Here is a 16,700-nt window from a genome sequence, read left to right as displayed (position 1 = left end):
GATGGAGGGCTGAAAAACACAAAAAGTCAAAAACATTTACTTCAATAAGGACACTCCATATGTTATGTATGTACAGTTAATTTTTCAAAGTATATTCACGCACATTCTCATTTCATTCACAAAATAAAACAATGACCTAAATATTCTTATTTTCACAGGAATCAAAAAGGCCAAGATCTAACCATAAGGCAGTGGCAAGAAGGATTAAGGTCAAGTTCTCTGCTTCAGGTTATCTGGCTGAAGGGCCACTTCTTTTACACATTCATTATAATGAAGAAATAATAACTATCAAAAGATGTTATATACGTGTTACTAAAGGGCTATTTTATTTGTTACGATATCTCCTATTAATGGTCACTAGCATCACATTTTAAGGGTTTTAAACAGTTTTAGTGGTCTTTAGCATCAGATTTTTTTCTTTTCTAAGTTAATCAGTGAAAATGTTTCATATTCCAAAGTGAGGAAAAATAGATTGTGTGTGTGCTTTCTAACATATTGTTTCCAAAAACCAATGCAACTACCGACATATTTCCTTTATTCAATAGAGTATTCTCAAAATGTATACAGCTCTAATCTCCTTTTTACTTTCTCAAGTGGTTAATATGGTATTAAGGGAGTTCATATTTAAAGGACCATGGTAAATCCTTTCATAAAGACGAAGAATTCTTTTATGTACTTATCGCACTATAATTTACATATGCTATCTTTACTTTTCCATACCTAGATTTCTCAAAGCTATATTCACAGAACCTATGTTTTAATTTTTTAGCAATCCCATATAAAAGAAAAGTAGCCCTTAAATATTAAAAAATAGCAGAAGTCAATGTTTCTTAAACATCAAAATCTCTTTATTGAACATCAAAAATAAATTCTTCTCCTTTTATTTTTTGGCCATGTGGCATGTGGGATCTTAGTTCCCCGACCAGGGGCCGGACCAGGGACCGAACCCTTGCCCCCTGCAGTGGAAAGGAAGAATCTTAACCACCGGACCGCCAGGGAAACCCCAAAATCTTCCCCTTAAGTTTGAAACAAGAAGGTTCATTGTACTCCACTGACATCTGTCATGAACTTCTTTATCTTCCAAACACTTCAAAAATTTCTCCTCACATACTCTTTCCAGACCTTGGTTCTTCCCCTGGCTCATTAGCCCTTCCAAATATTGGCGTTCATGACATCTGCTTTCACTCTCTGCCCTGCTTCTCACAGACTGACACCATCCGCATTCGTCAGCACCATTCATGCCTGGCAGGTACTAGGCCCTCAAGAAATGTTTGCTGATGAATTCTCAGTGACCACAGCCTCCTACGCTCTGACCTCACCATTCCGCAAACCTTCCAACTCTACTGACCTCCTCCTCTCTTCTGCTTGTCCACCACATACATGGCCACACTTGGACGCTAAACAGAACCAGGAAGTGCTCCATCTCCAAGATTTCAAATCCCTGAACTGGCTTCTGATTGTAATCTGAAATCCTTATCTTTTCTCTACTGCTGCTCTCGGCCTACTTAACCTGCAAATCCCCTCTAACCCTAATCTTCAGTTTATTCTCCTTTCCCAACTTTTGGTCAAATTAAAAATGTCATAGTTCATTTGTAGCCATGCCTGTGTATTAGCCCTGACTTCCCACCCTGCCCTTTTCTATGAGGCCACATGCTAAGTAGTTCATCTATTCTTAAAAGGTGGCCAAGCAAGTTAAAAAAAAAAAAAGGTAGGAGCTGGCAGGGATCACCTAATTCAGCCCCCTAAAATAGCAGATGAGGAACCAAGAAGATTGTGACTAGTCAGAGATTTCCAGAACCTGTCATTGGCCCTTCCCAGGTCTCTTCCCCAAACACTGCCCAATTTTGATCTTTTCCTGGGCTAGCAATAAGCAGTACAATGCCCATGATGCTAGGCAGCTGCACCAAGATGCAGCTCCCAGTCAGCCATGTGATCAGGGGGGAAACAATCAGAACCCATGCAACCATTCTGTTTTTCATTTCCAGTACAGTACTCAATAAATTACATGAGATATTCATCATTTTATAATAAAATAGGATTTGTGTTCATTTTGCCCAACCGTAGCCTAATATAATTGTTCTGAGTATGTTTAAGCTAGGCTAGACTAAGCTATAATGTTTGGTAGGTTAGGTGCATTAAATGCGTTTTTGACTTAGGATGGGTTTATCGGGACATAACCCAGTCGTAAGTTGAAGAAGATCTGTGTTTGTGTGTGTGTGTGTGTGTGTGTATAACTTTGTTGGCTCCTTTTCCTCTGCCCCACAACTAAGTAACTAAGAACTTTAAATTCTACCCTGGGTGCTCTTGTCTACCTACACACACACCCCCAGATGATCTCATCAGTTCCATTGACTTAAAATACCATCTGTACACTGATGGTTCCCAAATTTATTTCTTTGGCATGAACTCTTCCTTGAACTCGTAACACTAATATCCAACCACCTATGTGAAATCTTGACTTGGACTTTTAACTGGTGTATTAAACTTAACATCCAAAATGGAATTTCCCCACTAAACCTATTCTTTCCCCAATCTTCTCCATTTCCATAAATGGCACCACTATCTACCCAGTTGCTCAAGCCAAAAACCTAGGGGTCATATTCAGTTCTTTCTTCTTTTCCTCCTACTCTGTCCACATACCCAACCTACCATCATCTCTGACTCCAAATATATCTTTTACTTCTCTCCCTCTCTGCAGCTTCCATTCCACTTTAAGCCATCATCACGCTCACTGGACCTACTGCAAGAGTCTCCTGTCTGGTTTCCCTGCTTCCACTCTCATCCTCTTATGCATCATTCTCAGAGCAGTCAATGCGATCTTTAAAAAAAAAAAAAAGCCATATTATGTCACTGCCCTGTTTTAGTGGCTTCTGATTGCACTTAGCAAAAAGTCCAAATTCCTTTCCTTAGCCCCTGCTACCTCTGAAATCTTTTCACTTTCCCCCAGCTCACTGGACTCCAACCATGCTGACCTTCACATAGCCCCAGGATCAGGACAAGATCATTCCCATCCCAGGGCTTTTGCCTTTGCAATTCCCTCTACTTTGAATGCTTGTCTACCCCGCCCAACCCCGCCCCAAATTTCTCATGGCTAACTCTTTCTTATCCTTCAAGTCTCAAAAGTCACTTCCTCAAAGAGGCTTTTCCTGACCCCTCCGTACCCCAAGTCACCATCTCTAGTATACTTCTCTGATTTACTGTACTTCATAGCACCTATTTGTATCTATTACATCATTTGTTTACTTAATTGTTATTTGTTTCTCCCGCTATAAATTCCAAGAGAACTGGGAATCTATTTGATTTACTCACCACAGCATCCCTGATGTATGCGCACAAGGACTGCCCGATATATGTATATCATATTTACATATGTATGTATGCACTACCAGTAGTAACATAAATAATAAACATCTGTGGAAGGAGTAAATAAATGCACATCTTGATTTCTTCAAAATGTAATTAAGATAGGCAATATTTTTGATGTCTGATTAATAAAAAATATCCTTCCTCCCTCAGTCATTTACAATAAAACATCCTATCAAAAAAATATCACAGGGTTTCCCAGGATTTTTGTGCTGTCCTGACTATTTTCAATGAGGTGAAAGGCAGAGGCAGTTTCACAAAGCATTCTTTTATTTGGCTTCCACTTCATGTTTTTCATTCTCCTGAAAAAGACATACTGAAAACATTCCATTCTTTCAATACAGACATCCCAAAAGCATTCAAACTGCACTGAAAAAAAATTTCTTAAAGCTACAGAAACCAACTTTCCCTGGCTCTTTTTTTCTTTCAGAGTCAAGGAACATTGTTTACAGCTGCCCTGAGGCTTCCTTTAATGCTTGTTAGAATCTGGGATGTTGCAACCAGAGTTTCTCTGTTCTTTTATAATGGCAAGCTGCAGATTAATTTTCCTCGATTCATAAATTTCCAATGACATAGAATGTTATAAATTGTTTCCAAGAGAACAGGGAGGAAAGTCAAAAGTATTTTCTAGAAGCCTCTCCTCCCCTTATTCTTTTAAACTCTCATCTGAAATGTAAAAGTAAACAAATATTATTTTAATGTTCTATTTTTTTTTTTAGTTAACTGAGATAACTTCTCCTTAAGAAATTAAACTTTTTCTCAGTTTCAAGCATAATATATACTTGATCTGCTCTCAACAAAATGAACTTTTGCTATAGAAAGTGAAATATTATAGTTATTTGTCTCTCCACCAGCACTAACAATGCTTATTAGCGACCTTCTCCAGTCTTCACCATTCCTCTTTCTTGGCCTTTACTACCCAGGTTAATGATCAAATGTGTTCTAAGCCTTTAAAAAGGAAGATGTTGATCTTTTTTCTTAAAAAAAAAAAACAGAAAAACCCATCCTCTCTTACTACAGAGATGTTTCGACTGACTTCTTTTGTCCTGAAACTCCATTGACTGTGAGTAGCTTGCCATGTATCAATAGTTTGTACATGGAATATACACATTAAGATATGAGTTAATTAAAAGTTACTGGAAAAAATAAAAATATAAGTTCTTTATCCAAAACATAAAAATCTTACCACACATAAAAAAACCAATATTTCTCTGAAAATATCTATTTTCCTATCATTTTTGTATCTAAAATTTAATGGAAATCATCGTTAAAGAGAATCAGAAATTGAAATGATCCACAATACAGTGCTGGTAGTGAACATAAAAATAACCATTAAAAAACTGAAGTATAATGCTGCAGTAGGATAACTACAATAGCATTCTTGGCCATCTTTGGAAAACTTAAGTTTAGTAAAACTTTAAAAAGGGGGGACGTGTATCCTTAGAGGTAAACAAATTATTAAAAGCAGTTTTAATAATTCTTAACTTTATTTTGCAATCAGTGCTTTGAAAATGGAGTTTATATAGAAACAGGTTTAAAGGAAAGTTTCTCAGAAAGATGGAATTGTTCATTGTTCTGGCAGATATGTAAAAACAATGCTGACTCAAAAGCAGCTAAGTGGACAGCTGCAGATGCCTTACCCAATGGAAATACTAAACAGGCGTAGCACGAATCAATAATTAACAAAGCAGATGCACAAAGGTTGATGAGGATGAATAATTGCATAGGCCGGAGTGGTAAAAGAAGCTTATAACAGTACTAGTTTTGTAATAAATTAGATAAACTCCTTTTTTTCATGAATTTGTTAGCAAGAGTACTTCAGTGCCTAATAGTACACAAAGAATATCTTTTTTAAATGCTTTGAATTAATTGATATGCACCTTTATATAGTATTTATCACTGAAGATGTTTATAAATCAAAATGATCCACAAGAAAATACTGGTAGGGTGAACATAAAAATAATTTTTAAAGTAAGCAATGAAATAATATTCTAGATGGGCTAACTACAGGGGCATCAAATTGTCTATTTTTAGAATTCTTAAGTTTAACGAAATGTTGAAGAGGGAGGTATACCTTTAGTGTACATCATTTTCTAACGTGTGTGTGTGTGTGTGTATATATATATATATATATATATATATATATATATACACACATATATATATATATATATACACACATATATATCCCTCCATGCTTGTCAGTAAGTGTCTTGAGGATAATTATTGTGTCTTTTATGTACTCTAAAAGCACTAAGCCCTGTCTCTTGTATATAAGTAAATAGCTCTGAAATTAATAAAATAATACATCTTGGTTTCTTCAAAATATAATGAAAATGGACAACCTGATTACCCATGCTTTAGTAAAAACATTCAGAGTAAATTCTTTAGATGCTGAACATATGACTTGGAAACATCTTTTAGGAGTCTTTATTTTTTTGAGAATTACAGTTCTTAAACTGCAGTGACTTGAAAAATTAGAAATTTGCAGAGGTAACAGATGTATTTATAGCAAACTTGGAAAGCAGGTTTCAGAGTTTTAGGTATATAAGGAAGTCAAGGGAGATATGTAAGGAAGGTATATAAGTTTCATTTACATACTTCTTCCTTAGGACATATGTTGCAAGAACAACTGCTCTTCTGAATGCAAAGGATTCATTGCTTATTACTATATCAAGTATTTAACCTGAAGATGTGTTCCTTATCTACATGCCCATTCTATATCATTCTATTTTGCTTTGAATTATCATTGAAAATGCATGCTTTCTATTATCTACTTATTCCTTAACTTACAAATAATTGAGTACATACTGTGTGCTAGACACTATTCTATTTGCTGTAAGTATAGCAGTGAACAATCAAAAATCACTGCACTTGTGGAAATTTTATTCTAGAGATGGAGACAGACAATAATCAAGATAAATCAGTAAGATTTCCCACAGCACATGACGTAGGAAGCTGCCTCCGCCAGAGACTTAGCATTAGGAGTGAGGGGGTAAAGGAGTTTGGGGATGGTGGGGTGGGGGGTGTTCAGAAAGAGAACATGCACGCACACACACCCTAGGAGCAGGAACATCTTCCCTAGCTTAGTGGGATTCTCCTCCCACCAGAGCAATGTGTAAGAGGAAATCTTGGGCTTTGCTCTTATCGAAAGTGCTCGTCTGGGTGATTCTTGAGCATCACCATCCAGAAGTGCTGGCGTCCGATGCATTTTCCTTTGCTTTGCAAAGAAGAGTCGTGAACTTCAAAACCCTCCGAGACGGATTATTAATCCTGCTTTGCAGGAAAGGAAAACCCTCCATCCTCGGCCACCGGCCACCCCTCTCCGGAGACCCTGCTATCACCCAGGCACTCCGAGCCAAAAGGGGACACTTTGGGAATGACCATGCTCCATGGAGGGACAGAGCCAGCCCCTAGCTTCTCTACACAGAGCCTCCTCCACTAAAGCTCCAAAAATCAAAAACTGTAATTGCCAGAGGAATCATTAAAAAAAAAAAAAAAGTCCAGCCACTAACCTCACATGCAAATGAAATAATCACTCTGGATCCTGCATTATGAGCTGCTCTCCATACCCTGATTACCTTTGAAGTCCACATTTTTTTTTCGTTGAATTTGCATGTCTTTAAGACACAGATTAAAACAAAATTCATGCTTTATTGGATTTTAAATGATCTTCCTTTTATTTATCCTTTGTCTTTCTTGTGTGGATATGCAAGCGAGAAGACGCGACTGGATATTCCCAACATGTTCACTCCCTTAATCTGTCTGTCTAGAGGTATGGCTTCTACAGACCAAGCCGTGTGACTGACAGGGTCTTGGTGCCCCAGCCGGGTGTCAGGCCTGTGCCTCTGAGGTGGGAGAGCCGAGTTCAGGACACTGGTCCACCACAGACCTCCTGGCTACACGTAATATGAAACGGCGAAAGCTCTCCCAGGGATCTCCATCTCAACGCTAAGACCCAGCTCTACTCAACGCCCAGCAAGCTACAGTGCTGGACACCCTATGCCAAACAATTAGCAAGACAGGAACACAACCCCACCCATTAGCAGAGAGGCTGCCTAAAATCATAATAAGGTCACAGACACGCCAAAACACACCACTTGATGCAGTCCTGCCCACCAGAAAGACAAGATCCAGCCTCATCCACCAGAACACAGGCACCAGTCCCCTCCACCAGGAAGCCTACACAATCTACTGAGCCAACCTTAGCCACTGGGGGCAGACACAAAAAAAAATGGGAACTACGAACCTGCAGGCTGCGAAAAGGAGACCCCAAACACAGTAGGTTAAGCAAAATGAGAAGACAGAGAAACACACAGCAGATGAAGGAGCAAGGTAAAAACCCACCAGACCAAACAAATGAAGAGGAAATAGGCAGTCTACCTGAAAAAGAATTCAGAATAATGATAGTAAAGATGATCCAAAATCTTGGAAATAGAATGGAGAAAATACAAGAAACGTTTAACAAGGACCTAGAAGAACTAAAGAGCAAACAAACAATGATGAACAACACAATAAGTGAAATTTAAAATTCTCTAGAAGGAATCAATAGCAGAATAACTGAGGCAGAAGAACGGATAAGTGACCTGGAAGATAAAATAGTGGAAACAACTACTGCAGAGTAGAATAAAGAAAAAAGAATGAAAAGAATTGAGGACAGTCTTAAGAGACCTCTAGAACAACATTAAATGCACCAACATTCAAATTATAGGGATCCCAGAAGAAGAAGACAAAAAGAAAGGGACTGAGAAAATATTTGAAAAGATTATAGTTGAAAACGTCCCTAATATGGGAAAGGAAATAGTCAATCAAGTCCAGAAAGTACAGAGAGTCCCATACAGGATAAATCCAAGGAGAAACACACCAAGACATATTAAACTATCAAAAATTAAATACAAAGAAAAAATATTAAAAGCATACAAGGGAAAATAACATACAAGGGATTCCCCATAAGATTAACAGCTGATATTTCAGCAGGAACTCTGCAAGCCAGAAGGGAGTTGCAGAACATATTTAAAGTGATGAAAGGGAAAAACCTACAACCAAGATTACTCTACCCAGCAAGCATGTCATTCAGATTCGACAGAGAAATTAAAACCTTTACAGACAAGCAAAAGCTAACAGAATTCAGCACCACCAAACCAGCTTTACAACAAATGCTAAAGGAACTTCTCTAGTCAGGAAACACAAGAGAAGGAAAAGACCTACAATAACAAACCCAAAACAATTAAGAAAATGGTAATAGGAACATACATATTGATAATTACCTTAAATGTAAATGGATTAAATGCTCCAACCAGAAGACATAGACTGGCTGAATGGATCCAAAAACAAGACCTGTATGTATGCTGTCTACAAGAGACCTAGGGACACATACAGACTGAAAGTGAGGGAATGGAAAAACGTATTCCATGCAAATGGAAATCAAAAGAAAGCTGGAGTAGCAATTCTCATATCAGACAAAATAGACTTCAAAATAAAGACTATTACAAGAGACAAAGAACACTACATAATGATCAAGGGATCAATCCAAGAAGAAGATATAACAATTGTAAATATTTATGCACCCAACATAGGAGCATCTCAATACATAAGGCAAATGCTAACATCCATAAAAGGGGAAATCAACAGTAACACAATCATAGTAGGGGACTTTAACACCTCACTTTCACCAGTGGACAGATCATCCAAAACGAAAATAAATAAGGAAACAAGCTTTAAATGATAACATTAAACAAGATGGACTTAATTGATATTTATAGGACATTCCATCCAAAAACAACAGAATACACTTTCTTCTCAAGTGCGCACAGAACATTCTCCAGGAGAGATCAGATCTTGGGTCACAAATCAAGCCTTGGTAAATTTAAGATAATTGAAATTGAAATTGTATCGAGTATCTTTTCCGACCACAACGCTATAAGACTAGATATCAATTACAGGAAAAAATCTGTAAAAAATACAAACACATGGAGGCTAAACAATACACTACTTAATAACCAAGGGATCAGTGAAGAAATCAAAGAGGAAATCAAAAAATACCTAGAAATAAATGACAATGAAAACATGACGACCTAAAACCTATGGGATGCAACAAAAGCAGTTCTAAGAGGGAAGTTTATAGCAATACAATCCTACCTCAAGAAACAAGAAACATCTCAAACAACCTAACCTTACACCTAAAGCAATTAGAGAAAGAAGAACAGAAAAACCCCAAAATTAGCAGAAGGAAAGAAATCATAAAGATCAGATCAGAAATAAATGAAATAGAAACAAAGAAAACAATAGCAAAGATCAATAAAATTAAAAGCTGGTTCTTTGAGAAATAAACAAAATTGATAAACCATTAGCCAGACTCATCAAGAAAAAAAGGGAGAAGACTCAAATCAATAGAATTAGAAATGGAAAAGGAGAAGTAACTACTGACACCGCAGAAATACAGAGGATCATGAGAGATTACTACCAGCAACTATATGCCAATAAAATGGACAACCTGGAAGAAATGGACAAATTCTTAGAAAAGCACAACCTTCCGAGACTGAACCAGGAAGAAATAGAAGAAGAAATAGAAAATATAAACAGACCAATCACAAGCACTGAAATTGAAACTGTGATTAAAAATCTTCCAACAAACAAAAGCCCAGGACCAGATGGCTTCACAGGCAAATTCTATCAAACATTTAGAGAAGAGCTAACACCTATCCTTCTCAAACTCTTCCAAAATATAGCAGAGGGAGGAACACTCCCAAACTCATTCTACGAGGCCACCATCACCCTGATGCCAAAACCAGACAAAGATGTCACAAAGAAAGAAAACTACAGGCCAATATCACTGATGAACATAGATGCAAAAATCCTCAACAAAATACTAGCAAACAGAATCCAACAGCACATTAAAAGGATCATACACCATGATCAAGTGGGGTTTATCCCAGGAATGCAAGGATTCTTCAATATACGCAAATCAATCAATGTGATACACCATATTAACAAACTGAAGGAGAAAAACCATATGATCATCTCAATAGATGCAGAAAAAGTTTTTGACAAAATTTAACACCTATTTATGATAAAAATCCTCCAGAAAGTAGGCATAGAGGGAACTTACTTCAACATAATAAAGGTCATATATGACAAACCCACAGCCAACATTGTTCTCAATGGTGAAAAACTGAAACCATTTCCTCTAAGATCAGGAACAAGACAAGGTTGTACACCCTCACCACTGTTATTCAACATAGTTTTGGAAGTCCTAGCCATGGCAATCAGAGAAGAAAAAGAAATAAAAGGAATCCAAATCGGAAAAGAAGAAGTAAAGCTGTCACTGTTTGCAGAAAACATGATGCTATATATAGAGAATCCTAAAGATGCTACCAGAAAACTACTAGAGCTGATTAATGAGTTTGGTAAAGTAGCAGGATACAAAATTAATGCACAGAAATCTCTTGCATTCCTATACACTAATGATGAGAAATCTAAAAGAGAAATTAAGGAGACACTCCCATTTACCACTGCAACAAAAAGAATAAAATTCCTAGGAATAAACCTACCTAAGGAGACAAAAGACCTGTATGCAGAAAACTATAAGACACTGATGAAAGAAATCAAAGATGATACAAACAGATGGAGAGATATACCATGTTCTTGGATTGGAGAATCAACATTGTGAAAATGATTATACTACCCAAAGCAATCTACAGATTCAATGCAATCGCTATCAAACTACCAATGGCATTTTTCACAGAACTAGAACAAAAAAAATCTCACAATTTGTATGGAAACACAAAAGACCCCGAATAGCCAAAGCAATCTTGAGAAAGAGAAATGGAGCTGGAGGAATCAGGCTCCCTGACTTCAGACTATACTACAAAGCTACAGTAATCAAGACAGTATTGTACTGGCACAAAAACAGAAATATAGATCAATGGAACAAGATAGAAAGCCCAGAGATAAACTCAGGTACATATGGTCACCTTATTTTTGATAAAGGAGGCAAGAATATACAATAGAGAAAAGACAGCCTCTTCAATAAGTGATGCAGGGAAAACTGAACAGCTACATTTAAAGGAATGAAATTAGACCACTCCCTAACACCATACACAAAAATAAACTGAAAATGGATTAAAGACCTAAATGTAAGGCCAGACACTGTAAAACTCTTAGAGGAAAACATAGAACATTCTATGACATAAATCACAGCAAGATCCTTTTTGAAATACCTCCTAGAGAAATGGAAATAAAAACAAAAATAAACAAATGGGACCTAATGAAACTTAAAAGCTTTTGCACAGCAAAGGAAAAGATAAACAAGTTGAAAAGGCAACCCTCAGAATGGGAGAAAATATTTGCAAATGAAGCAAATGACAAAGGATTAATTTCCAAAATTTACAAGCAGCTCATGCAGCTCAATATCAAAAAAACAAACAACCCAATCCAAAAATGGGCAGAAGACCTAAGTAGACATTTCTCCAAGGAAGATATACAGATTGCCAACAAACTCATGAAAGGATGCTCAGCATCACTAATCATTAGAGAAATGCAAATCAAAATTACAATGAGATATCACCTCACACCAGTCAGAATGGCCATCATGAAAAAGTCTACAAACAGTAAATGCTGGAGAGGGTGTGGAGATAAGGGAACCCTCTTGCACTGTTGGTGGGAATGTAAATTGATACAGCCACTATGGAGAACAGAATGAAGGTTCCCTAAAAAACTAAAAATAGAACTACCATATGACCCATCAATCCCACTACTGGGCATATACCCTGAGAAAACCATAATTCAAAAAGAGTCATGTACCACAATGTTCATTGCAGCTCTATTTACAATAGCCAGAACATGGAAGCAACCTAAGTGTCCATAGACAGGTGAATGGATAAAGAAGATGTGGCACATATATGCAATGGAATATTACTCAGCCATAAAAGGAAACGAAACTGAGTTATTTGTAATGAGGTGGATGGACCTAGAGTCTTTCATACAGAGTGAAATAAGTCAGAAAGAGAAAAACAAATACCGTATGCTAACACATACATATGGAATCTAAAAAAAATTAAAAAAGAATCTACATTCTTTTAAATGTAGCTGTCCAATTTTTTTTCAAATCTAAAAAAAAAACAAACGTGGTTCTGAAGTACCTAGGGGCAGGACCGGAATAATGACGCAGTCGTAGAGAATGGACTTGAGGACACAGGGAGGGGGAAGGGTAAGCTGGGATGAAGTGAGAGAGTGGCATGGACATATATACAGTACCAAATGTAAAATAGTTACCTAGTGGGAAGCAGCTGCATAGCACAGGGAGATCAGCTCGGTGCTTTGTGACCACCTAGAGCGGTGGGATAGGGACTGTGGGAGGCAGAGGCAAGAGGGAGGAGATATGGGGACATATGTATATGTATAGCTGAACCACTTTGTTATAAAGCAGAAACTAACACTATTGTAAAGCAATTATACGCCAATAAAGATGTTTAAAAAAAAGGAATCAGTAAAATATGTAATAAATTATATAATGTTAAGTGCTAAGGAAAAAAAAAAATAAAGCAGAGAAAGGGTATGGGAAATCTGAGAAAGGAATGGAATTTTAAATTGAGTGGCCGAGAAAGGCCTCACTGAGAAGTGACATTTGGATTAAGTCCTGAGAAGTGAAGGAGCTAGTGCTGTGGGCTTAAGGCCAGGGTGGGTGCTGGGGGTGGGGGAGCATTCCAGGCAGGGGAGCTCCAAAATTGCAGTGGGCATGAGGTGAAACAGTGCTTGGCATAGCTGACGAATATCTAGGAGGCCAGCGTGTCTGGAGGAGACCAAGGAGGAAAGCAGTGGGAGATGAGCCCAAAGAGATGGCAGGAGGCTAGGTCCTAAAGGACCTCATAGGTAAGAAAGGAAGCCACTGAAGTGTTTTTCACAGAGAACTGACATTATCTGACTTTTTAACAGGATCATGCTGGCCACTGAGTTTTGAGAGTCAAGTGAAGAGGGCAAGAGTGGAAACATGGGGTTCATTTAGGAGGCTACAGTTATAATCCAGACAAAAGCTGGTGGTGGCTTGAGCCAGAAAAGTGGCAGTGGTGATAGTGAGAAGTGGCTGGATCCTGGATATATTCTGAAAATAGTGTTCACAGGATTTTCTGACAAACTGGGATGTGGGGTTAGCCACTATCTGTGATACTGTCAAATTTCCATCGTATGCCCCTAATTGGTGAAAAAGATACAAAATTCTCACTTGTTCTGTCATTCTTAGAGTATGATGTTCCTGACATAACTTCAACTTTCGTTTTGTTCCTGAGTTTGAAAACACATCCCACAATTATTTCTGTGTCCTATCTCAACCTTGAGGAAAGATAAAGAGAAAATGTGGCTTTGAAAATTGACAGTGCCAATGCTATCTTATGAGTTTCTCAACTGTTAGCTCCAGCCTTATTTCATTTCCCTTGATGTTCTCAAGGCCTGTCTCAGAACCTTGCACACCTTAGGCTCTCAGAAAATGTTCGTTAAATGGTATAGTCTCCACATTTCCCACGCAATAATGAAAACAACAATCAGCCCCTATCAACTGCACAATCATAAATTAAAATTTGTATTTTAGTATTAAGGATATTATGCCGGGGTACTCATTGGGTAAATGTAGTTGAGCTTCCAGCACCTTCATTACTACCAGCTGCAATCTAAAGTTGTTTTAGCTTTTTGCACCTGGAAAGGTAACTAAAAGGCGGAGGAGACTGGCTTTGTAATTCGCAGCTAGGACTGCGCCACCTGTCTCTTGTAAAATCTACTGAGGCGTTAACGCCCTCTTGAAAAGCGCACAAATGTCTACGAGGATGATCAGTCAAAATGCGTGTGTAGGAAAGGCTGGAGATCCGAGCCTCTCCCAGGGTCCAGCCCACAAGCTCCCGAGGCACGGGCCTGCGCTGTGCACGCCGGGAGTTGTAGTTCCTCCTCTTCCTGCGAGCCAGGACGCCGTATCTCTGGCGCCTCCAACGGCGCGCAGGCTCCGTGAAGCACGGCGCACGCGGAAGGCACGCGTTTCCTAGCAACGGGGGAGCGGCAACGTCACGCCGGCGGGCGCTAAGAGCAGCTGCACGGTGTTGGGCGGCTTTGAGTACCTTCCAGCACCTGCGGGTTGGAGGAACGCTGCTCGCAGCTCTCTGTCGGCACGTCTCCGTCCGTCCTTACCCGCCTTATCCTGCACCCGGTCGCTGAGAGCAACCTTCCTCCGCGACCCCGCGTCTGAGGCACGGCCGGAGGCTAGAGGTGGCCCGCCGGGTTCTTGTCTGGCCCTCGCCCCGAGCGCCCGCGGAGCCCGCCGCCCGCGGCCTCAGCGGGACGATGCTGGAGTCCATTCGCGTGACGGGTGAGTGCCAGGAAGGGTGGCCCCTGGGCTGGCGGCAGCGGCCAGCGTCGTCCCGGCCGCTTGCGGCGAGTACCCGGAGGCCGAGGTGACGGTAGGATGTGGGCTTCGGTGCTCAACGTGGCGCCCCGAACAGGGCGGAACGCGCGGAAGGTGCTCAGGGAAAAGGTGTGCAGGGAAGAGAGAAAACGGTCCCTTTTCCTTTTGTCACTTATTATCAGTAAGCGCGTGCTGTGGACTGTAGTGAGGTAAAGTATAATAGATCGGCCCTACAAATGTACAATCTGAATATTGTTAAATTCTGTTTCAAGGCTTATTAGATATGTAATTAGGCATTGTAGTGCACTAAGGATCTAGTTTTCTAGAATGTTCAGAAAAGTCAGAGCTAAGCAAAAGAGCACATCTCTGTATATCAGTATTTATACTGTTTGTATGTATGCTTTTATTCTTAAATCAGAACGTTTTGAGTTGATATTAAGAGGTCACTTTATAGTATATATTATACCAAGCGCAAAAAATGGTTGTTTAGACCTCAGGTCAGAAAGTTATTTGCCTTTTGTTACTTTTAGAAAATAACTGTGTATATTAATCATCTAAAAATTATCTTACACAATATTAGAATAATTTCCTAGGCCATTTTCCCGTCATTTGATTCTGCCTAACATTCCTGCAAGACAGCTTTCTTGATAACCTAGTATCATGACTGAAAACACCGAAGAACAGCAGAGTAAAGGGAGATGCCTAATCTTGCAACTGGCTTCAAAATAAGACCAGATTTTTTTACTTTAAGGCATCGCTGTACCTAATAGACCATTTTTCTGCAAAATTTTAAATTGTATAACGAAATGCACTTTTAATGAAAATATTTATGGTCTTAATTTTATATTTCATGTTCCAGGTTATAAAATGAGGAGTTGATTTTGTGCAGTCATGACATTGCTGTGATTTATCTCATTGTTATTTATGTTGTCAGGAAACATAGACAATTACAAGATCTAAGATTTAAGAGGCAACTTAAATTGGCATTAAATTTTTTTCTTAAAGTGATTTGATGTAGATCCTGTTCTTTCATCTTAAAATACAATGAAAATTGAAAGTTATTATTATTTTTTTAAAATTTATTTTGGGCTGCGTTCGGTATTTGTTGCTGCACACGGGCTTTCTCTAGTTGCAGCAAGCGGGGGCTACTCTTGGTTGTGGTGCGCGGGCTTCTCATTGTGGTGGCTTTTCTCTTGTTGCAGAGCACGGGCTCTAGGCACGAGGGCTCTAGAGCTCAGGCTCAGTAGTTGTGGCGCACGGGCTTAGTTGCTCCGTGGCATGTGGGATCGATCTTCCCGGACCAGGGCTCAAACCCATGTCCCCTGCCTTGGCAGGCGGATTCTTAACCACTGCGCCACCAGGGAAGTCCCGAAAGCTACTTTAAAGTACCATATCTTCTTTTTGTATTGGAGCAGAGTCTCTCAACCGTGGCACTATTAATGTTGAGTCAGTAGATAACTCTTTGTTGCGGGGGGCTGTCCTGTGCATTGCAGAATGTTTAGCAGCGTCCCGGGCCTCTTCCACTAGAAGCTAGTAACCCCCCCGCCCCCGCCCCCAACACACACACAGTTGTGACAAACAGAAATGTCTCCAGACATGGTCAAATGTCTCCTGGAGGGCAAAATTACCCCCTCCCCCCCAACCCGCCCCATTTGAGAACCACTGCCCTGGAGAAAAAATATACTAGTTAGAAAAATATACTAGTGAAGGTTATTAGATAACGATTTAGAAATAACATCAATTAAGATGATTTCCCCAAAGCATAACAATCATGGTAGAGGAAAAATACAATTATGATAATATTAATTTTAGAAAGTGGGTATTCTGACCAGTTAGCCATACAAAGTGGATCTCCTGTTTTTCAATATGCAGAGTTGGAAGTTTGAGGAGAGATACTTTCTAAAATAGTAGACCCACTCCTCCTGCCTCAACTCTCTTCCCATAATTTAGTGGC

At 39.1% G+C, this 16,700-nt stretch overlaps 1 protein-coding gene across 4 annotated transcripts in view; it reads left to right on the top strand.

The window, feature by feature from the left end:
- The window catches only part of MATCAP2 (microtubule associated tyrosine carboxypeptidase 2), a 94,412-nt gene that overhangs the window by 5,075 nt on the left and 72,637 nt on the right, over positions 1-16,700 (top strand). For 2 of the 4 annotated variants that reach the window (XM_068550044.1, XM_068550043.1), the window contains exon 1: positions 14,408-14,710. The exons of 1 other annotated variant lie outside the window; for it this stretch is intronic. In XM_068550044.1, coding sequence (XP_068406145.1) covers positions 14,686-14,710 — 25 coding nt within the window. In that variant the 5' untranslated portion in view covers positions 14,408-14,685. Of the gene's footprint in view, positions 1-158; positions 229-14,407; positions 14,711-16,700 lie in introns of those variants that run through there. One more of the 4 variants, XM_068550045.1, reaches the window with a different exon arrangement.

This window comes from Eschrichtius robustus, chromosome 8 (genome assembly GCF_028021215.1).
Source record: "Eschrichtius robustus isolate mEscRob2 chromosome 8, mEscRob2.pri, whole genome shotgun sequence".
Lineage (NCBI taxonomy): Eukaryota > Metazoa > Chordata > Mammalia > Artiodactyla > Eschrichtiidae > Eschrichtius > Eschrichtius robustus.
The sequence above is the reverse complement of the archived record's forward strand: the minus strand, read 5'-3'. Positions and strand labels throughout refer to the sequence as shown.